Raw genomic sequence first — 16,084 nt, forward strand, 5'->3', positions numbered from 1 at the left:
CTCCTGACTCTGACTTTCAGTCCTGTGCTCCTTCCAACTAGGCCAAGCTGCCTCTCCTTAGTCTAGTTGCAGGGACCAGATCATTTCCACCTGTTGTAAATGTTCCTAAGCACCATGTCCTGCACCAATACAATGCTCTGTCCTCAGGAGGCAGCCTATAAATGCTGTTGATGGCTAGTACATTCATTCATTCAATCGTATTTATTGAGCGCTTACTGTGTGCAGAGCACTGTACTAAGCGCTTGGGAAGTACAAGTTGGCAACATATAGAGAGGGTCCCTACCCAACAAGAACTCACAGTCTAGAAGGGGGAGACAGAAAACAAAACAAAACATGTAGACAGGTATCAAGTTGTCAGAACAACCAGAATTAAAGCTAAATGCACATCATTAACAAAATAAATAGAATAAGTACAAGTAAAATAGAGTGATAAATCTGTACAAACATATATACAGGTGCTGTGGGGAGGGGAAGGAGGAGAGGAAAAAGGGGGCTCCGTCTGGGAAGGCCTCCTGGAGGAGGTGAGCTCTCAGTAGGGCTTTGAAGGGAGGAATGGAGCTAGCTTGGCGGATGTGTGGAGGGAGGGCATTCCAGGCCAGGGGGAGGACGTGGGCCGGGGTCGACGGCGGGACAGGCGAGAATGAGGTAAAGTGAGGAGGTTAGCGGCACAGGAGCGGAGGGTGCAGGCTGGGCTGTAGAAGGATATTTATGTCTTTGCACTATTTTCCTAACTATATGTTTTCTATAGGTTCTACCTCTCCCATTAAGTTGGTATGTTACTTAAGTACATGAGTTATTACTAGGGACTGAGCACTGAGCTAAGCACTGAGGTTGATATTCTATTAAACCAGATATCAATAAATTTCAACTTCTTAGGGGCAGGGATTATATTGTCACTCCTCCTCTCTAATCCTTTGTTGCCCCCAATCCAGTCAATGCCTGTCCAAAGTCGGTGCTCACTAAACATTGCCAATAATGATTAAAAATCACTCAGTGAACACCACTCCAGCAAGACTCAATCAATAAACCTATGGTATTTATTGAGCACTTTGAATGCAGAGCATGGCACTAAGCTCTCAAAAGAGTTGTATTGATAGCATGGCTCTGTGGAAAGAGCCCGGTCTTGGGAGTCAGAGGTCATGGGTTCAAATCCCAGCTCCGCCAAATGTCAGCTGTGTGACTTTGGGCAAGTCACTTAACTTCTCTGTGCTTCAGTTACCTATCTGTAAAATGGGGATAAAGACTGTAACCTCACAGCGCTTAGAATAGTGCTTTGCACATAGTAAGTGCTTAATAACTACCATTATTATTATTATTATTATTACATTTCCTGCCCAGCAGGAGTTTACAGTGTAGAGGGGGAGACAGACATTTAAATAAACTCTGACTTTGTACATTAGTGCTGTGGGGATGAGGATGAGGTGCATAACAAGTGCTTAAAGGGTACAGATCCAAATGCATAGGTGAAACAAAAGGGATAGGGAGTAGGGGAAATGAGTTAGTTGGAGAAGGCCTCCTGGAGGAGATAGAATTTTAATAAGGCTTTGAAAATGGTGAGAGTAGTGGTTTGAAGGTGGGGGGGGAGTCCCAGGCCAGAGGAAGGATGTGGGCAAGGGGTCAGCAGCAAGATGGATGAAGAGTAAGTAGGTTAGCATTAGAGTTTTGAAGTGTGTGGGCTGGATAAAAGTAGGAAATTAGTGAGGTCAGGTAGGAGGGGATGAGCTGATTGAGTGCTGAAAAGTCAACATGAAGGAGTTTTTGTTTGATATGGAGGTGGATGGGCAACCATTGGAGGTTCTTGAGGAAAGGGGAGACAAGGACTGAAATTTTAAGAAAAATGATCTGGGCAGCAGAGTGAAGTAAGGCCTAGAGTGGGGAGAGAAAGGAGGGAGGGAGGTCAGCAAAAAGGGTGATACAGCAGTCAAGCTGGGATATAGTAAGCCTCTTTTTCTTTCATACAGTGGTCTAATTCAGTCATTATCTTTTGTCTTACCACAAGAGCACATTTCACTTTCGATGGCAATCAATGGAAAAGCTTAATTCATCTGGTTCTTTAAATGAAGTATGTGCTGCTGATTCCTTCCTATAACTGCACGGCTATGTGGCTGAGGGACTGACCTAACCCCAAAGCTACACTCCTTGACCTGAACTCTAGTTGGTTCTTCCAGCTTCCCTCTTTAATGCGAGTCAAGTCAGTAACCTTAGCAGAGAGGAGATGGGGAATGGGGTTGTGGTGTAGGAAGAGGAAGAAGGGAAAATAGAGGAGGAAGAATAAGGGAACAGAAGCAAGGCAATAATAATAACGATGGTATTCGTTAAGTGCTTACTATGTGCAGAGCACTGTTCTAAGGCAATGGGCTGGGGGTTGGGGGAAGAGAAAGAAAGAAAACAGGGCACTATTCCAATTTTTTTAATGGTATTTGTTAAGCGCTTACTATAGATACAAGATAATCAGGTTGGCCAATTCCTTTCAGGAGGCCCTATATAATAATAATAATAATAATGATGGCATTTATTAAGCACTTACTATGTGCAAAGCACTGTTCTAAGCGCCGGGGAGGTTACAAGGTGATCAGGTTGTCCCATGGGGGGCTCACAGTCTTAATCCCCTTTTTCCAGGTGAGGTAACTGAGGCACAGAGTAGTTAAGTCAAATTGTCAGCTGTGTGACTTTGGGCAAGTCACTTCACTTCTCTGTGCCTCAGTGACCTCATCTGGAAAATGGGGATTAAGATTGTGAGCCCCACATGGGACAACCTGATCGCCTTGTATCCCCCCAGCGCCTAGAACAGTGCTTTGCATATAGTAAGTGCTTAACAAATATCAACATTATTATTATTATTATTATTGACTTGCCCAAAGTCACACAGCTGACAAGTGGAAGAGAAGGGATTTGAACCCATGACCTCTGACTCCAAAGCCCATGCTCTTTCCACTGAGCCACGCTGCTTCTCACCCTGCGGCTTCATTTCCACAATAGAAGTGACCAGTCTCCCCACTGTTAAATTTTCTCAACAGATATGATATAGAGTTCACAAACTAGCTGCTATAGGAGGGGAAAAATCTGCTGCCCCCTCTCCCTGCCACCCACTTTTTCAGTGTGGTCATTAAGCTACCCTGAGCTAGTATGCTAGGCTTATAAAGCATGACATTATACGGAAGTCCAGCCAAAGCTCCAAACCCAGAGTGTGTCTCCAAAGGAAGCCCTGACCCCTCCCTGCCACTTGCTCTGGGGCCACTGCATCCCCTCCCAAGCCCCGGTTCACACAGGCACTTCCTCTCCATCCAAACCACTACCTTGCTGGTTCAATCTCTCATTTTATCCCAACTGGATTACTGCATCAGCCTCCTCTCTGATCTCTCATCCTCCTGTCTCTCCCCACTTCAGTCTATATTTCACTCTGCTGCCCGGATCATCTTTGTGCAGAAATACTCTGGGCATGTTACTCTCCTCCGCAAAAATCTCCAGTGGCTGCCTGTCAACGTACGCATCAAGCAAGAACTTCTCATGCTCAGCTTCAAGGCTCTCCATCACCTCGCCCAGCCTGCACCGTCCACTCCTCTGCCATTAACCTCCTCACTGTACCTCGTTCTCCCGTCCCGCCGTCGACCCCTGGCCCACAATGCCCTCCCTCCACACATCCGCCAAGCTAGCTCTCTTCCTCCATTCAAAGCCCAACTGAGAGCTCACCTCCTCCAGGAGGCCTTCCCAGACTGAACCCCCTTTTTCCTCTCCTCCTCCCCATCCCCCCGCCCTACCTCCTTCCCCTCCCCAAAGCACTTGTATATATATTTGTACAGATTTATTACTCTATTTTACTTGTACATATTTACTATTCTATTTATTTTGTTAATGATGTGCATATAGCTTTAATTCTATTTGTTCTGATGATTTTGACACCTGTCTACGTGTTTTGTTTTGTTGTCTGCCTCCCCCTTCTAGACTGTGAGACCGTTGTTGGTAGGGACCGTTCTCTATATGTTGCCAACTTGTACTTCTCAAGCGCTTAGTACAGTGCTCTGCATGCAATAAACGCTCAGTAAATACGACTGAATGAATGAATGAATAGGCACCACTTTACCTCAGGCAGAGGCGGTCTGGGATCTTCCCATTTTTCAACTATAGTCAAACCACCAGTGGCCTCTCTTCTTTCCCCCTTAATTGCCTGCTTCACAGAGGCCCTCTCCCCAGCCATTCCTTCCCCGACCTTCCTGGTTGGGACCCAAAAGCTGAATCTGGGCAAAGCAGACAGGGGACTCTCGGTCCAGCTCCCTGCGACTGAGGCTGGGCCACCACGAGGTGTCTGCTTACGTGGCTTACGATTTGAAGCTGGCCTGACTGAGCAGTCTGCTCTCTTTCCCTCCCTAAGACTCATGTGAAGGCTTAATCCCACTTACGCTCTCTCCCAAGCCTGTGCCTTGGCCCCAGAGTATGCTTTCCCCCATAAATAAACCACCCTGCTCTCAGGGGGTCTACACCTGTTCCTTGATCTTCCCTCCACTACTGACACCCCACTGGGCTTGGCCAGGCCTTGCCTGGCTGTCCTCCTATCTGCATGCCAGGGCCAGTGGCCCTCTGAGAGAGGTTGTTGGGTGGATGAGGTCCGCTCCCTATCACATCCCCCAAATTCCACAGCTGCATTACTTCTCAGGTCTCCCTAGTCAACTTCTCCAAATGAGGAGTTTGCTTTTGGTCAAAAACCTGCACTCACCACTGTTAGGTGGCCATTCTTCGCCTGAGGCCGACTTTAGGCAAGAGGAGTGTGCTTTGAGACCCTCCAATCAGATCTTGTTTAAAGCTGGCATGGGAATTGCAGCATGGAAGGAAAGGAGAATAACTACATGTCCCAGGCAGCAAAGGGACTTAGTGACTACGTTTTCCACAGGCCACTGGGGCTGGGAGGAGTTTGCCTTCACAGCCGGAGGTAAAAGTTACATCTTTATAAGTAGGTTTTAGCTTAGACTCCAAACCTCTTTCTGCACCTGCCTGCTGGAGACCCTATTAGACTCAGTCTTTGATTTTCTCTGAGTCTATTTAGAATGTGTTGAGTTTTAATTGGCCAGGTACATATGGATTTACTTTGGGGATTTATGATTCCATCCCTGAGCAAAAGTCTTACAGTAAAAGCACACAGGCAATCTGTCAATATTTGTGCATGAAGTTATAACAATTAGTGAATCTTCACTGGAGTCTCCTTTCACATTCTTTCCAATGGTCACTTGGATTAAACATTAGCTGCTGGTCATTGATCTGTCGGGGAAACTATTTCACCACGGTGGCAAGGGTTTTGCAGGACTCCCACCTGAATCCTGGCCCCACTCACAACTCCACTTTGGTGTTCCAAAGGTTCTGGGCATAGGAGAGTTGCTGTTGCTTCTCTTTAATCAATACAAGATAAGGGAGCCTCTGTTCTCACCAATCATTCAAATCTAACAGGCCCCTTCCCACTCATTCCTGGCATGAAAGATTGGAGGCTTAGGTTTTTGGGAGGGATGAGGATAATGGCCAATACCACTTGCCAGGGGTGACTGCCTTGCTATAATGAGAACCCTTGGCAGAGATCAAAAAAGCTTAACTGCTGGGTCCAGGGAAGACCAGATGGGAACACCCCCGGAACAGGTTCAACCTGCCCCATGATACTACTATGGGACAGCCTTAGTAGTAGAGGCACTATTCTACTACTAAGTAGTAGAAAAGGAGGCACTGTAATAGGAACACAAATAGAGAGAGCAGCAGAGGGCACTATTGCTTGCAGAGACTTAATTTTCACCAGTTGGAGAGATGCTTCAGCAACAGAACCCACAGAATCCTACAGCAAAGATCAAATAATTCTAAGAAGATAGGCATCAAAGTGAATACTGACTAAGATGTGAAAATTTAATGGGATTTTGTTTGGTGTTTCTCTTCTGGTACGGTTGTCTTTGGCTTGTCCTAAGCCAGCCTTGACTTTCCTCCCTTGCCGACAGAAGGGCCCCCAGACAATCAGCCCACCCTTTCTCCCTTGGCTCTCTGCAACCCTTAGGTCCTGACCCACCGGCCCGTTCTGCTCCCAAGCTCTGGAATCCACCATCAAACCCAGCCCTCCCTGGAACAGCTTCTCTTCCTCGGCTTTTCTTCTGGAAGGAATGTACATACATATGTACGAGAGAGAGAAAGAAAGAGTGCGTGCGTGCGTGCGTGTGTGTGTGTGTGTGTGTGTGTGAGAGTGTGTGTTGGATGGGTGGTGTCACTTCAGATTCTTGTAGCCATCATCTACTGGCCCCCGGGGTCCCACCTCCAACTTCTTTAACCATTTTGACCCCTTTCTCACCTTCCTTCTCTCCTTTTCCATGCCCACTTTGATCCTCGGAGACTTCAACATCCACATGGACGTACCCGGTCACCCCTCTGCCACCCGCCTTCTATGTCTCCTTGACCCCTCCAACCTCCTGCTCCACCCCACCCTGCCCACTCACCAACTTGGTCACACTTTTGACCTCATCATCTCTTACCACTGCACTATCTCCACCCTCACCAACTCTGAAATCCCTCTCTCTGACCAGAACCTTCTCACCTACCTCCTCTCTCACACTCCTCCCCCCTGTAAATCTATATTACTCCCCAACAGAGACCTCCTGCTCCCTCCTCTCAAGTGCCACCCCATCCACCTATGCTTCAGGACCCCATTCCGTCTCATGAAAACTCTCACCCCTTCCCTCCTCCCCACATTAACTTCTATCTTCAACTGCTCACTCTCCAATAGTTTCTTCCCTTCCGACTCCAAACATGCTCATGTCTCCCCATCCTAAAAAAAACCCCTCTCTTGACCCCAGTGCCCCTTCCAGTTATCGCCCTATCTCCCACCTACCATTCCTTTCCAAATTCCTAGAACGAGTCATCTACACTCGCCGCCTCAAATTCCTCAACTCCAACTCTCTCCTTGACCCCCTCCAATCTGGCTTCTGTCCCCTACACTCCACTGAAACTGCCCTCTCAAAGGTCACCAATGACCTCCTTCTTGCCAAATCCAATGGCTCCTACTCTATCCTAATCCTCCTCAACCTCTCAGCTGCCTTGACACTATGGACCATCCCCTTCTCCTCAACGCAATATCCAACCTTGGCTTCACGGACTCCATCCTCTCCTGGTTCTCCTCTTATCTCTCTGGCCATACATTCTCAGTCTCCTTAGCAGGCTCCTCCTCCCCCTCCCATCCCTTTACTGTAGGGGTTCCTCAAGGGTCAGTTCTTTGTCCCCTTCGGTCTCCATCTATACTCACTCCCTTAGTGAACTCATTTGCTCCCACGGCTTCAACTATCATCTCTACTCTGATGACACCCAAATCTACATCTCTGCCCCTGCACTCTCTCCCTCCCTCCAGGCTCGTATCTCCTCCTGCCTTCAGGACATCTCCATCTGGATGTCTGCCCGCCACCTAAAACTCAACATGTCCGAGACTGAACTCCTTTATCTTCCCTCCCAAACCCTGTCCTCTCCCTGACTTTCCCGTCACTGTGGACAGCACTACCACCCTTCCCATCTCACATGCCCGCAACCTTGGTGTCATCCTTAACTCCACTCTCACTCATCCCACACATCCAATCCGCCACCAAAACCTGCCGGTCTCACCTTCACAACATCGCCAAGATCCGCCCTTTCCTCTCCATCCAAACCCCTACCTTGTTGGTTCAATCTCATCCTATTCCGACTGGATTACTGCATCAGCCTCCTTTCTGATCTCCCATTCTCCTGTCTCTCCCCACTTCAGTCTACACTTCACTCTGCTGCCCGGATTATCTTTCTACAGAAACACTCTGGGCATGTCACTCCCTCCTCAAGAATCTCCAGTGGTTGCCTATCAACGTTCACTTGAAGCAAAAACTCCTCATTATTGGCTTCAAGGCTCTCCATCACCTTGCCCCCTCCTACCTCACCTCTGTTCTCTCCTTCTAAAGCCCAGCCCTCACACTCCACTCCTCTGTTGCTAACCTCCTCACTGAGCTTCGTTCTCAGTCGACCCCTGGCCCACATCCTACCCCTGGCCTGGAATGCCCTCCCTCCACACACCTGCCAAACTAGCTCTCTTCCTCCTATCAAAGCCCTACTGAGAGCTCACCTCCTCCAGGATGCCTTCCCAGTCTGAGCCCCCCTTTTCCTCTGCTCCTCCTCCCTCCCCATCACCCCCACCCCCTCCCTCTGCCCTACCCCTCTCCACACATCACTTGTGTAAATCTGTACATATTTATTATTCTATTTATTTTATTAATGATGTGTATATATCTATAATTATATTTATCTATTCTGATGGTATTGACACCTGTCTACTTGTTTTGTTTTGTAGTCTGTCTCCCCCTTCTAGACTGTGAGCCCATTGTTGGGTAAGGACTGTCTCTATCTGTTGCCGAATTGTACTTTCCAAGCGCTTAGTACTGTACTCTGCACACAGTAAGCGCTCAATAAATATGATTGAATGAATGAAATGAATGAACACCACATCCTCTCTCCCTCCCTGTGACTTCTCCAATGCCCTGGGCCAGGCTCTGCTCTCCCTGGCCAACTATGGGTCCTTACGGCACCAGTAAAAATCACTGATTACTACGTTCCTGCTACCCAGAGCCTTGCCTCTGGAGGAAGTACCTAGCTTTGCCAGGATGGAAGAAAATGAGGGCAAGACTTACTTTCTGAAATCAGCAATCAATTTGATGTCGGCTATGACCAGCTTGTGCTCGAGAATCATGTGTTTCAGCAGTTTGTCTTTTTCGGCTCCAGGATAATGTTCCTCACAGAAGATGCAGGGCACAGACAGAGATACTTCCAGGGCAGTGGGACAACCTGGACTTTCTGGCAGGGACAGGGGCTCCAAGATACAATCACGACTGTCTGGGGATGACACAGAAAGAGGAGAAATCCAAACCAGACTCTGAAGACAAATGATTTCACAGTTCAAGCATCAGGATGCTCCTGAAGCTACTGACACTCAACAATCAATTGTATTTATTGAGCATTAACTGTGTGCAGAGTGATGATGATGATGACGGCATTTATTAAGTGCTTACTATGTGCAAAGCACCGTTCTAAGCGCTGGGGAGGTTACAAGGCAATCAGGTTGTCCCACGGGGGGCTCACAGTCTTCATCCCCATTTTACAGATGAGGTAAATGAGGCCCAGAGAAGCGAAGTGACTTGCCCAAAGTCACACAGCTGACAATTGGGATTTGAACCCATGACCTCTGACTCCAAAGCCCATGCTCTTTCCACTGAGCCACACTGCTAGTCTTCGTGCTCATGGGAAAGTACAATATAACAGAGTTGATAGGCACATACTCTGACACAAGGAGCTTACAGTCTAGACTGGTGGGACAGGTGGCTTTAATTAGAATGCTAATCAACTGGGTGCTTGGAAGGCCCTATGGGCAGGAAGAGAGTACAATTCAGTCAATGAAGGGGGATCCTGTGTGCATGTGACCCAAATTTAAATATGGCCTGCTTCTGGGGTTCCTGACCCAAACCCGAGATACAGGATAGATACAGGGTAGGGGAAATGTACTCTGTTCTCCAGATGGCTCCACCAAGTCAGTTTTCCTATTTCTAAAAGGGTTTGTGGTGAGCTACCCATACAGACCCATTTCAAGGCCCTGAATGCCCTTTCCACTACTGCTTTACTTGGAGGACAGTTATTCAAGCGCTTAGTACAGTGCTCTGCACAAGTAAGCGCTCAATAAATACGTTTGAATGAAAGAGCAGGTCCCTGGCAGGGAGGAGTTATCCTGCGGCCTCCTCTTGGGGCATGGAAAATAATAATAATAATGATTATAATAATGATGACATTTGTTAAGCGCTTACTATGTGCCAAGCACTGTTCTAAGTGCTGGGGGGGGATACAAGGTAATCAGGTTGTCCCACCTGGGGCTTACAATCCCATGTCTGCTGTGTGACCTTGGGCGAGTCACTTCACTTCTCTGAGCCTCAGTTACCTTATCTGGAAAATGGGGATTAAGACTGTGAGCCCCACATGGGACAACTTGATCACCTTGTATCCCCCCCTACCCCGCAGCACTCAGAATAGTGCTCTGCACATAGTAAGTGCTTAACAAATGCCATCATTATTATTATTAATCCCCATTTTACAGATGAGGTAACTGAGGCCCAGAGAAGTTAAGTGACTTGCCCAAAGTCACACAGCTGACAAGTGGCACAGTCAGAATTAGAACCCATGACCTCTGACTTCTAAGCCCGTGCTCTTTCTACTGAGCCACACTGCTTCCCATAGGCTGGCAGAGAGTCGGGAAATGGAACCATTCTGCTTTCGGCATTTACTGAGCACTTACATTATGCAGAGCACTGTACTACTCACTTGGGGAAGTACAACAGAGTTGGTAGACACAATCCAATCCATCAACCCACTGTATTTACTGATGCTTACTGTGTACAGAGCACTATACTACGTGCTTGGGAGAGTACAATATAACAGAGTTGACAGACATACAACAAGCTTCCAGTCTGGGGGGAGACAGACATTAATATGAATGAATAAATTACAGATATGTACGTAAGTGCAATGGGGCTGCAGGAGGGGTGGATAAAGGGTGCAAATCCAAGAGCAAGGATTACGGAGAAGGGAGTGGGAGCCAAGGAAAAGAAGGCTTCTTGGAGAAGATGAGCATGTAATTAAGTTTCGAAGGTGGGGAAAGTGATTGTCTGTCAGACATCAACAGGGAGGGCATTCCCAGACCAGTGGCAGGAAGTGAGTGAGAACTTAGTGGTGAGGTAGACAAGATCACGGTAAAGTGAGTGGGTTGGCATAAGAAGAGCGAAAAGTGCAGACTGGGGTATAGTAGGAGAGCAGTGGGGTGAAGTAGGAGGGGCCGGGGTGACTGAGTGCTTTAAAGCTGAGGGCAAGGAGTTTCTGTTCAATGCAGAGGTGGATGGGTAACAAGTGGAGGTTTTCGAGGAGCGGGGAAAAATGGACTGAACAGTTTTGTAGAAGAATGATCTGGGCAGCAGAGTGAAGTATGGACTAGAGTCAGGAGAGAGAGGAGGCAGGGAGATCAGCAAGTAATCAAAGCTGGATAGGACAAGTGCTTGGATTAATGTGGTAGCAGCTGGATAGAGAGGAGAGGGCAGAATTTATCAAACGTTGTGAAGGTAGACCCAACAGGATTTGGTGACATAAAATATGTGGGTTGAATGAGAAAGGTGAATCAAGGATAACACCAAGGTTATGGGCTTGACAGGGAGGACGGGGGTGCTGTCTACAGCGACAAGGAAGTCGGGGAAGGACAGAGTTTGGGTGGGAAGATAAGGACTCCTGTTTTGGACACGTTAAGTTTGAGGTGTTGGCAGGACATCCAAGTTGAGATGTCTTGAAGGAAGGAGGAAATGTGATACCGCAGAGAAGGAGAAAGATCGGGCTGGAGAAAATAATAATAATAATGATGGCATTTAAGTGCTTAATAAATGACATTATTGTTATTATTATTTATTAAGCTCTTACTATGTGCAAAGCACTGTTCTAAGCGCTGGGGTAGATACAAAGTGATCAAGTTGTCCCACGTGGGGCTCACAGACTTAATCCCCATTTTACAGATGACCGAACTGAGGCACAGAAAGAAGTTAAGTGACTTGCTCAAAGTCACACAGCTGACAAATGGCCTAGCTGGGATTTGAACTAATGACCTCTGACTCCAAAGCCCGGGCTCTTTCCACTGAGCCACGCTGCTTGGAGATGTAGATTTGGTTATCATTTATATAAAGATTTTAGTTGAAACCATGGGAGCAAATGAGTTCTCCAAGGGAGTGGGTGTAGATGGAAAATAGAAGGGGACAAAGAGCTGAACAATGAGTTTTGGGATGTGAGGCAGAGGAGGAGCCCATGAAAGACACTAAGAATGAGCAGCCAGAGAGATAGGAGGAGAACCAAGAGAGGACAGTGACAGTGAAACCAAGGTTGGATAATGTTTCCAGGAGAAAGGGGTGGTCAAAAGTGTCGAAGGCATCTGATAATTTGAAGAGGATTAGGATGGAGTAGAGGCCATGGGACATGGCAAGGAGATTATTGGTGACCTTTGAGAAAGCAGTTTCTGTGGAGTGAAAACCAGATTGGAGGGGGTCAAGGAGAGAACTGGAAGAAAGGACATGGAGGCAGTATGTATAGACAATTTGCTCAAGTATTTTGGAGAGGAATGGTAGGAGGGAGATGGGGTCAAGGAAGGGTTTTATTTTTTAGGATAGGGGAGACATGGGCATGTTCGAAAGCAGTGGGGAAGAAGTTATTGGAGAGCGAATAGTTGAAGACAGTAGTCAGGAAGGGAGAAAGGGAGGGGCAAGCACTCTGATAAGGTGTGACAGGGTGGGGCCAAAGACAGGTGGAGGGAGTGGATTTTGAAAGGATGTGGGAGACCGCCCCTTGAGATACTGCTGGGGAAGATGGGAGAGTTGAATAAGGAGTAGGAAGAGGGATTGGAGAGGAACAGGGACAATTTTAGGGATATCACACTGATCGTTTCCATTTTCTCAATAAAGTATGCGGCTAGGTCATTAAGGGCAAGATATGGTGGATCTGGGATTAGAAACTGGGTCCTCTGACTCTCAGCCCTGTGTTCTTTCCACTAGAACAAGCTATGTCCCAGCAGGGTGCACAACACATCTGTGGCCAAAGTGACTGCAGCACGGTACTGATATATGCTGTAGCACCACGACCTAGAAGGTGGTTTGTCATCTTGGTGGTTGCTGTTGTCTTTGCCAACTATATTTTTCAGAATTCCTGCTGGCCCTGCCCACCTAGTGGAACCTTTCAGGAAGCAATACCCCAGTGGGTAGGACTGGGGCTAGGTGCCAGGTCTCCTGATCTCTGGAGTAATGTCTTTTCACCAGGCCCAATAGAGGGGCATCCTGAGCTCCTACTATAGGAGACATGCCTGGGTGTCCCAGCCCTGAGATAATCCCCTTCTGGGAGGATCTAGCAACTGAAAAGTCATGATGGAGTCAGTTCTGGGGACTGGCATGTCATTGATTACGAAGACAAATGCACTGTTGAATCATTTCTTATTTCCAAGTAACTCCCAACCCAGAAGGGAAGGGGGAAGAGCGATTCAGCATCCACAAACTTGATTCCAGCCAAACCTCCTCCCCTGCCCCAGCACTCCAGATACTTCCCACTTTCTTGCACATTGGCACACCCAAGCTGGCATTCAGCAAGCATGCCAGGGCGTGTGGCATGCTAGCGCTCGGCACTAGGGAAGCAGCATGACCTAATGAAAAGGGTCACACTTGCTCTCCTCCTCAGGCTTGGGCTCCATGTCAGAGAGGTGAGCCCTGGGCTGCTTCTACCATGGAGCTCCTGTGCATAGAGTGTCTGCTGCCACAGGGCATCCCTGGGTTGCCACGGCCATTTTCCCCCAACCTGCTTCAAACCGCGGTCTGGGTTGAGCTCTGTGGGGTGGGGAGGGAGATTTAAGTCACGTTGCTACCCCCGTGGTCCAAGGTTAGCCCTGCAGCACAGAGAGGGGACTCTGAGCTGCCACCACATGGAGCTGAGGCCATCCCTCCCTTCCCCTCCCCTGGTCCCCTCTCATCTGCAGGACACTCTGAGGGCCGGAGCCACGGCCGCTCAGGAGTGACTCTGCGGTGATCAGCAGGTGCCTCCATGCCTGCGTGCAGCACCCTGCCATCCTCGGGGCCCAGCCTGATTGTTGAAATTCATTCATTCAATTGTACTTGAGCGCTTACTGTGTGCACAGCGCTGCACTAAGCGCTTGGAAAGTACAATTCAGCAATAGAGACAATCCCTGCCCACAATGGGCTTACAGTCTACAGCCCAACACATCCACCTCACTCCTCTAACCACAACGTGAGTGAGTACCTCCATCTTGTCTCTGATTGGGAGTCATGGCTCGAGCAGCCCAGGATCGATCTCCCTTCCCACACCTTCCCCTGTGCTGAGGTACCAAGGCAGGACATCTCCAACTCCTGTCCTATCACAACTTGAAATTGACCCTAGCACTCCATGCTTCCCCAATGCCTAGGTATTTTGGGGGTGCCCCCTGCCCCACCTGCTCCAGGCCACATAATAATAATAATGGCATTTATTAAGTGCTTACTATGTGCAAAGCACTGTTATAGGCACTGGGGAGGTTTCAAGGTGATCAGGTTGTCCCACGGGGGGCTCACAGTCTTAATCCCCATTTTCCAGATGAAGTAACTAAGGCACAGAGACCAGAAGTGACTTGCCCAAAGTCACACAGCTGACAATTGGCGGAGCCGGAATTTAAACCCATGACCTCGGACTCCAAAGCCCGTGCTCTTTCCACTGAGCCACGCTGCTTCTCTGAGATGTCTCCAAGATGGTGGATCAGGCCCTAAGGTGGAGACTAACAGATAGTTGGAGGAAGAACTAAGAGTGATGAATGGGCACCATTGGAGACTGAAGGAAGCCAATTACCTGCTCAGCAGTCAACAAGAAGCCACGGGGACTAATGAAGGTTTGTTCCCAAAGGAGCATCTTCAGGAGGGCCAAGGGAAGCTGTGTGAACTTGGGGTGGGGTTTATGCATACAAATAGGTGTGTTCAAACCCCATTTGTGTAAGCACCCCATGCTCACAGCACAGCCTAGTGAATAGAGAATGGATTTGGGAGTCAGAAGAACCTGGGTTCTAATTCCAGCTCTACCACTTTGCTGTGAGACTCCACCACTTTGCTGTGAGACCTTGGACAAGTCACTTAATTGTAAAGGGTTTAAGAATGTGAGCCCCATTTGAGACAGGGACTGGATCCAGTCTAATTTGCTTGTATCCACTTCAGTGCTTAGTACAGTGCCTGGCACATAGTAAGCACTTAACAAATACCACAATTATTATTATTAGCCAGATTAACGGCCATGTGTTGAGCCCTTTGGGGAGAGAGTGGGATTAAAGTTGCCTGACTTGGAGTGAGCTATTTTCTCTGTGTTCTCTACACTACACCTCTCTGGGAGTGACAGCAGAAAGAGCCCAGGCCTTGGCATCAGAGAACCAGACTCTGCCACTTGTCTGCTCTGTGACCTTGGGAAAATCACTTAGCGTCTCTGACTCAGTTACCTCATCTGTAAAATGGGGATTAAGACTGTGAACCCCATTTGGGACAAGAACATGGACATGGGAAAATCTGATTAGCTTGTATCTACCCAGTGCTTAGCAGAGTGCCTGGCAAATAGTAAGCACTTAAATACCATGGGAAAAAAAAAGGCTCCTCAGGATGACCCCATCTCCTCAGCATCATCGCTGTTCCCTGTCCATTTCCATAGGGGCCACTCACCCCCGGCAAGTCAAGGATGTTACTCATTTTCTGACCCCAGGGCATTTTCTGATCCCTGGGAGGGCAGCAAGCCCAGGCAGCAATTCGAACAATTCTCCTCAGCTTGGTTGGAAAGTCACTGACCTGCTATACGGGGGATTAAAAATAAAATTCACATTCCATGATCCCACTCCTTACCACCCTAGTCCAGCCCTCCCAAAGCCTGCTCAGCTCAAGTTGGGTCTGTCACAGCAGCATCTGGATGGCTACTCTCCTGGGAATACAACTTCACAGTTAAGGAAGGACCATCTAAAATCCTGAGCCCATTGTGGACGACCCAATTTTTGTCAAGGACAATCGTGCTCCACTAATCAACTGGGGATTTTTCAAAATAACAGACATGTCAATAGAGGGGACATCATAGCTAAAGTCTACTTGAATCGACTTTTGATCAGATATTTTCAGGTGCACAACTTCCCTAGGGAACACATTCCATCTGCTTAGAACCCACTAGCTGAAGAAGGGTTTCCTTCTGTTTGTTTGGGACCTTCCTGCCACCCTCCAGCTTTATTGAGTCTCTCCTCATCCTTGTAGGAGTGGGATTTGACAAACAATTCTGGCGCATACCTTTCACGATTTGGTAGATTTTTATCCCGTTCCCTTTCGGCCTTCATTTTTCTGAGTCCTAACCAGTGGTGCCAATTTTCCATTGTGCGTACAGGAATTTTAGGGGGGATGAGGACTGCTCCATCACCTCGCCCCCTCCTACCTCACCTCCCTTCTCTCCTTCTACTGCCCAGCCCGCACCCTCCGCTCCTCCACCACTAATCTCCTCA

At 48.1% G+C, this 16,084-nt stretch overlaps 1 protein-coding gene across 1 annotated transcript in view; it reads right to left on the minus strand.

Annotated features, from left to right (window-relative positions):
- The window catches only part of ZNF277 (zinc finger protein 277), a 119,052-nt gene that overhangs the window by 39,568 nt on the left and 63,400 nt on the right, over window positions 1-16,084 (minus strand). Inside the window, exon 2 of the mRNA XM_038753113.1 lies at window positions 8,658-8,859. Coding sequence (XP_038609041.1) covers window positions 8,658-8,859 — 202 coding nt within the window. The remainder of the gene's footprint in view (window positions 1-8,657; window positions 8,860-16,084) is intronic.

Source organism: Tachyglossus aculeatus, chromosome 10 (genome assembly GCF_015852505.1).
Source record: "Tachyglossus aculeatus isolate mTacAcu1 chromosome 10, mTacAcu1.pri, whole genome shotgun sequence".
In the NCBI taxonomy this organism is placed as follows: Eukaryota; Metazoa; Chordata; class Mammalia; order Monotremata; family Tachyglossidae; genus Tachyglossus; species Tachyglossus aculeatus.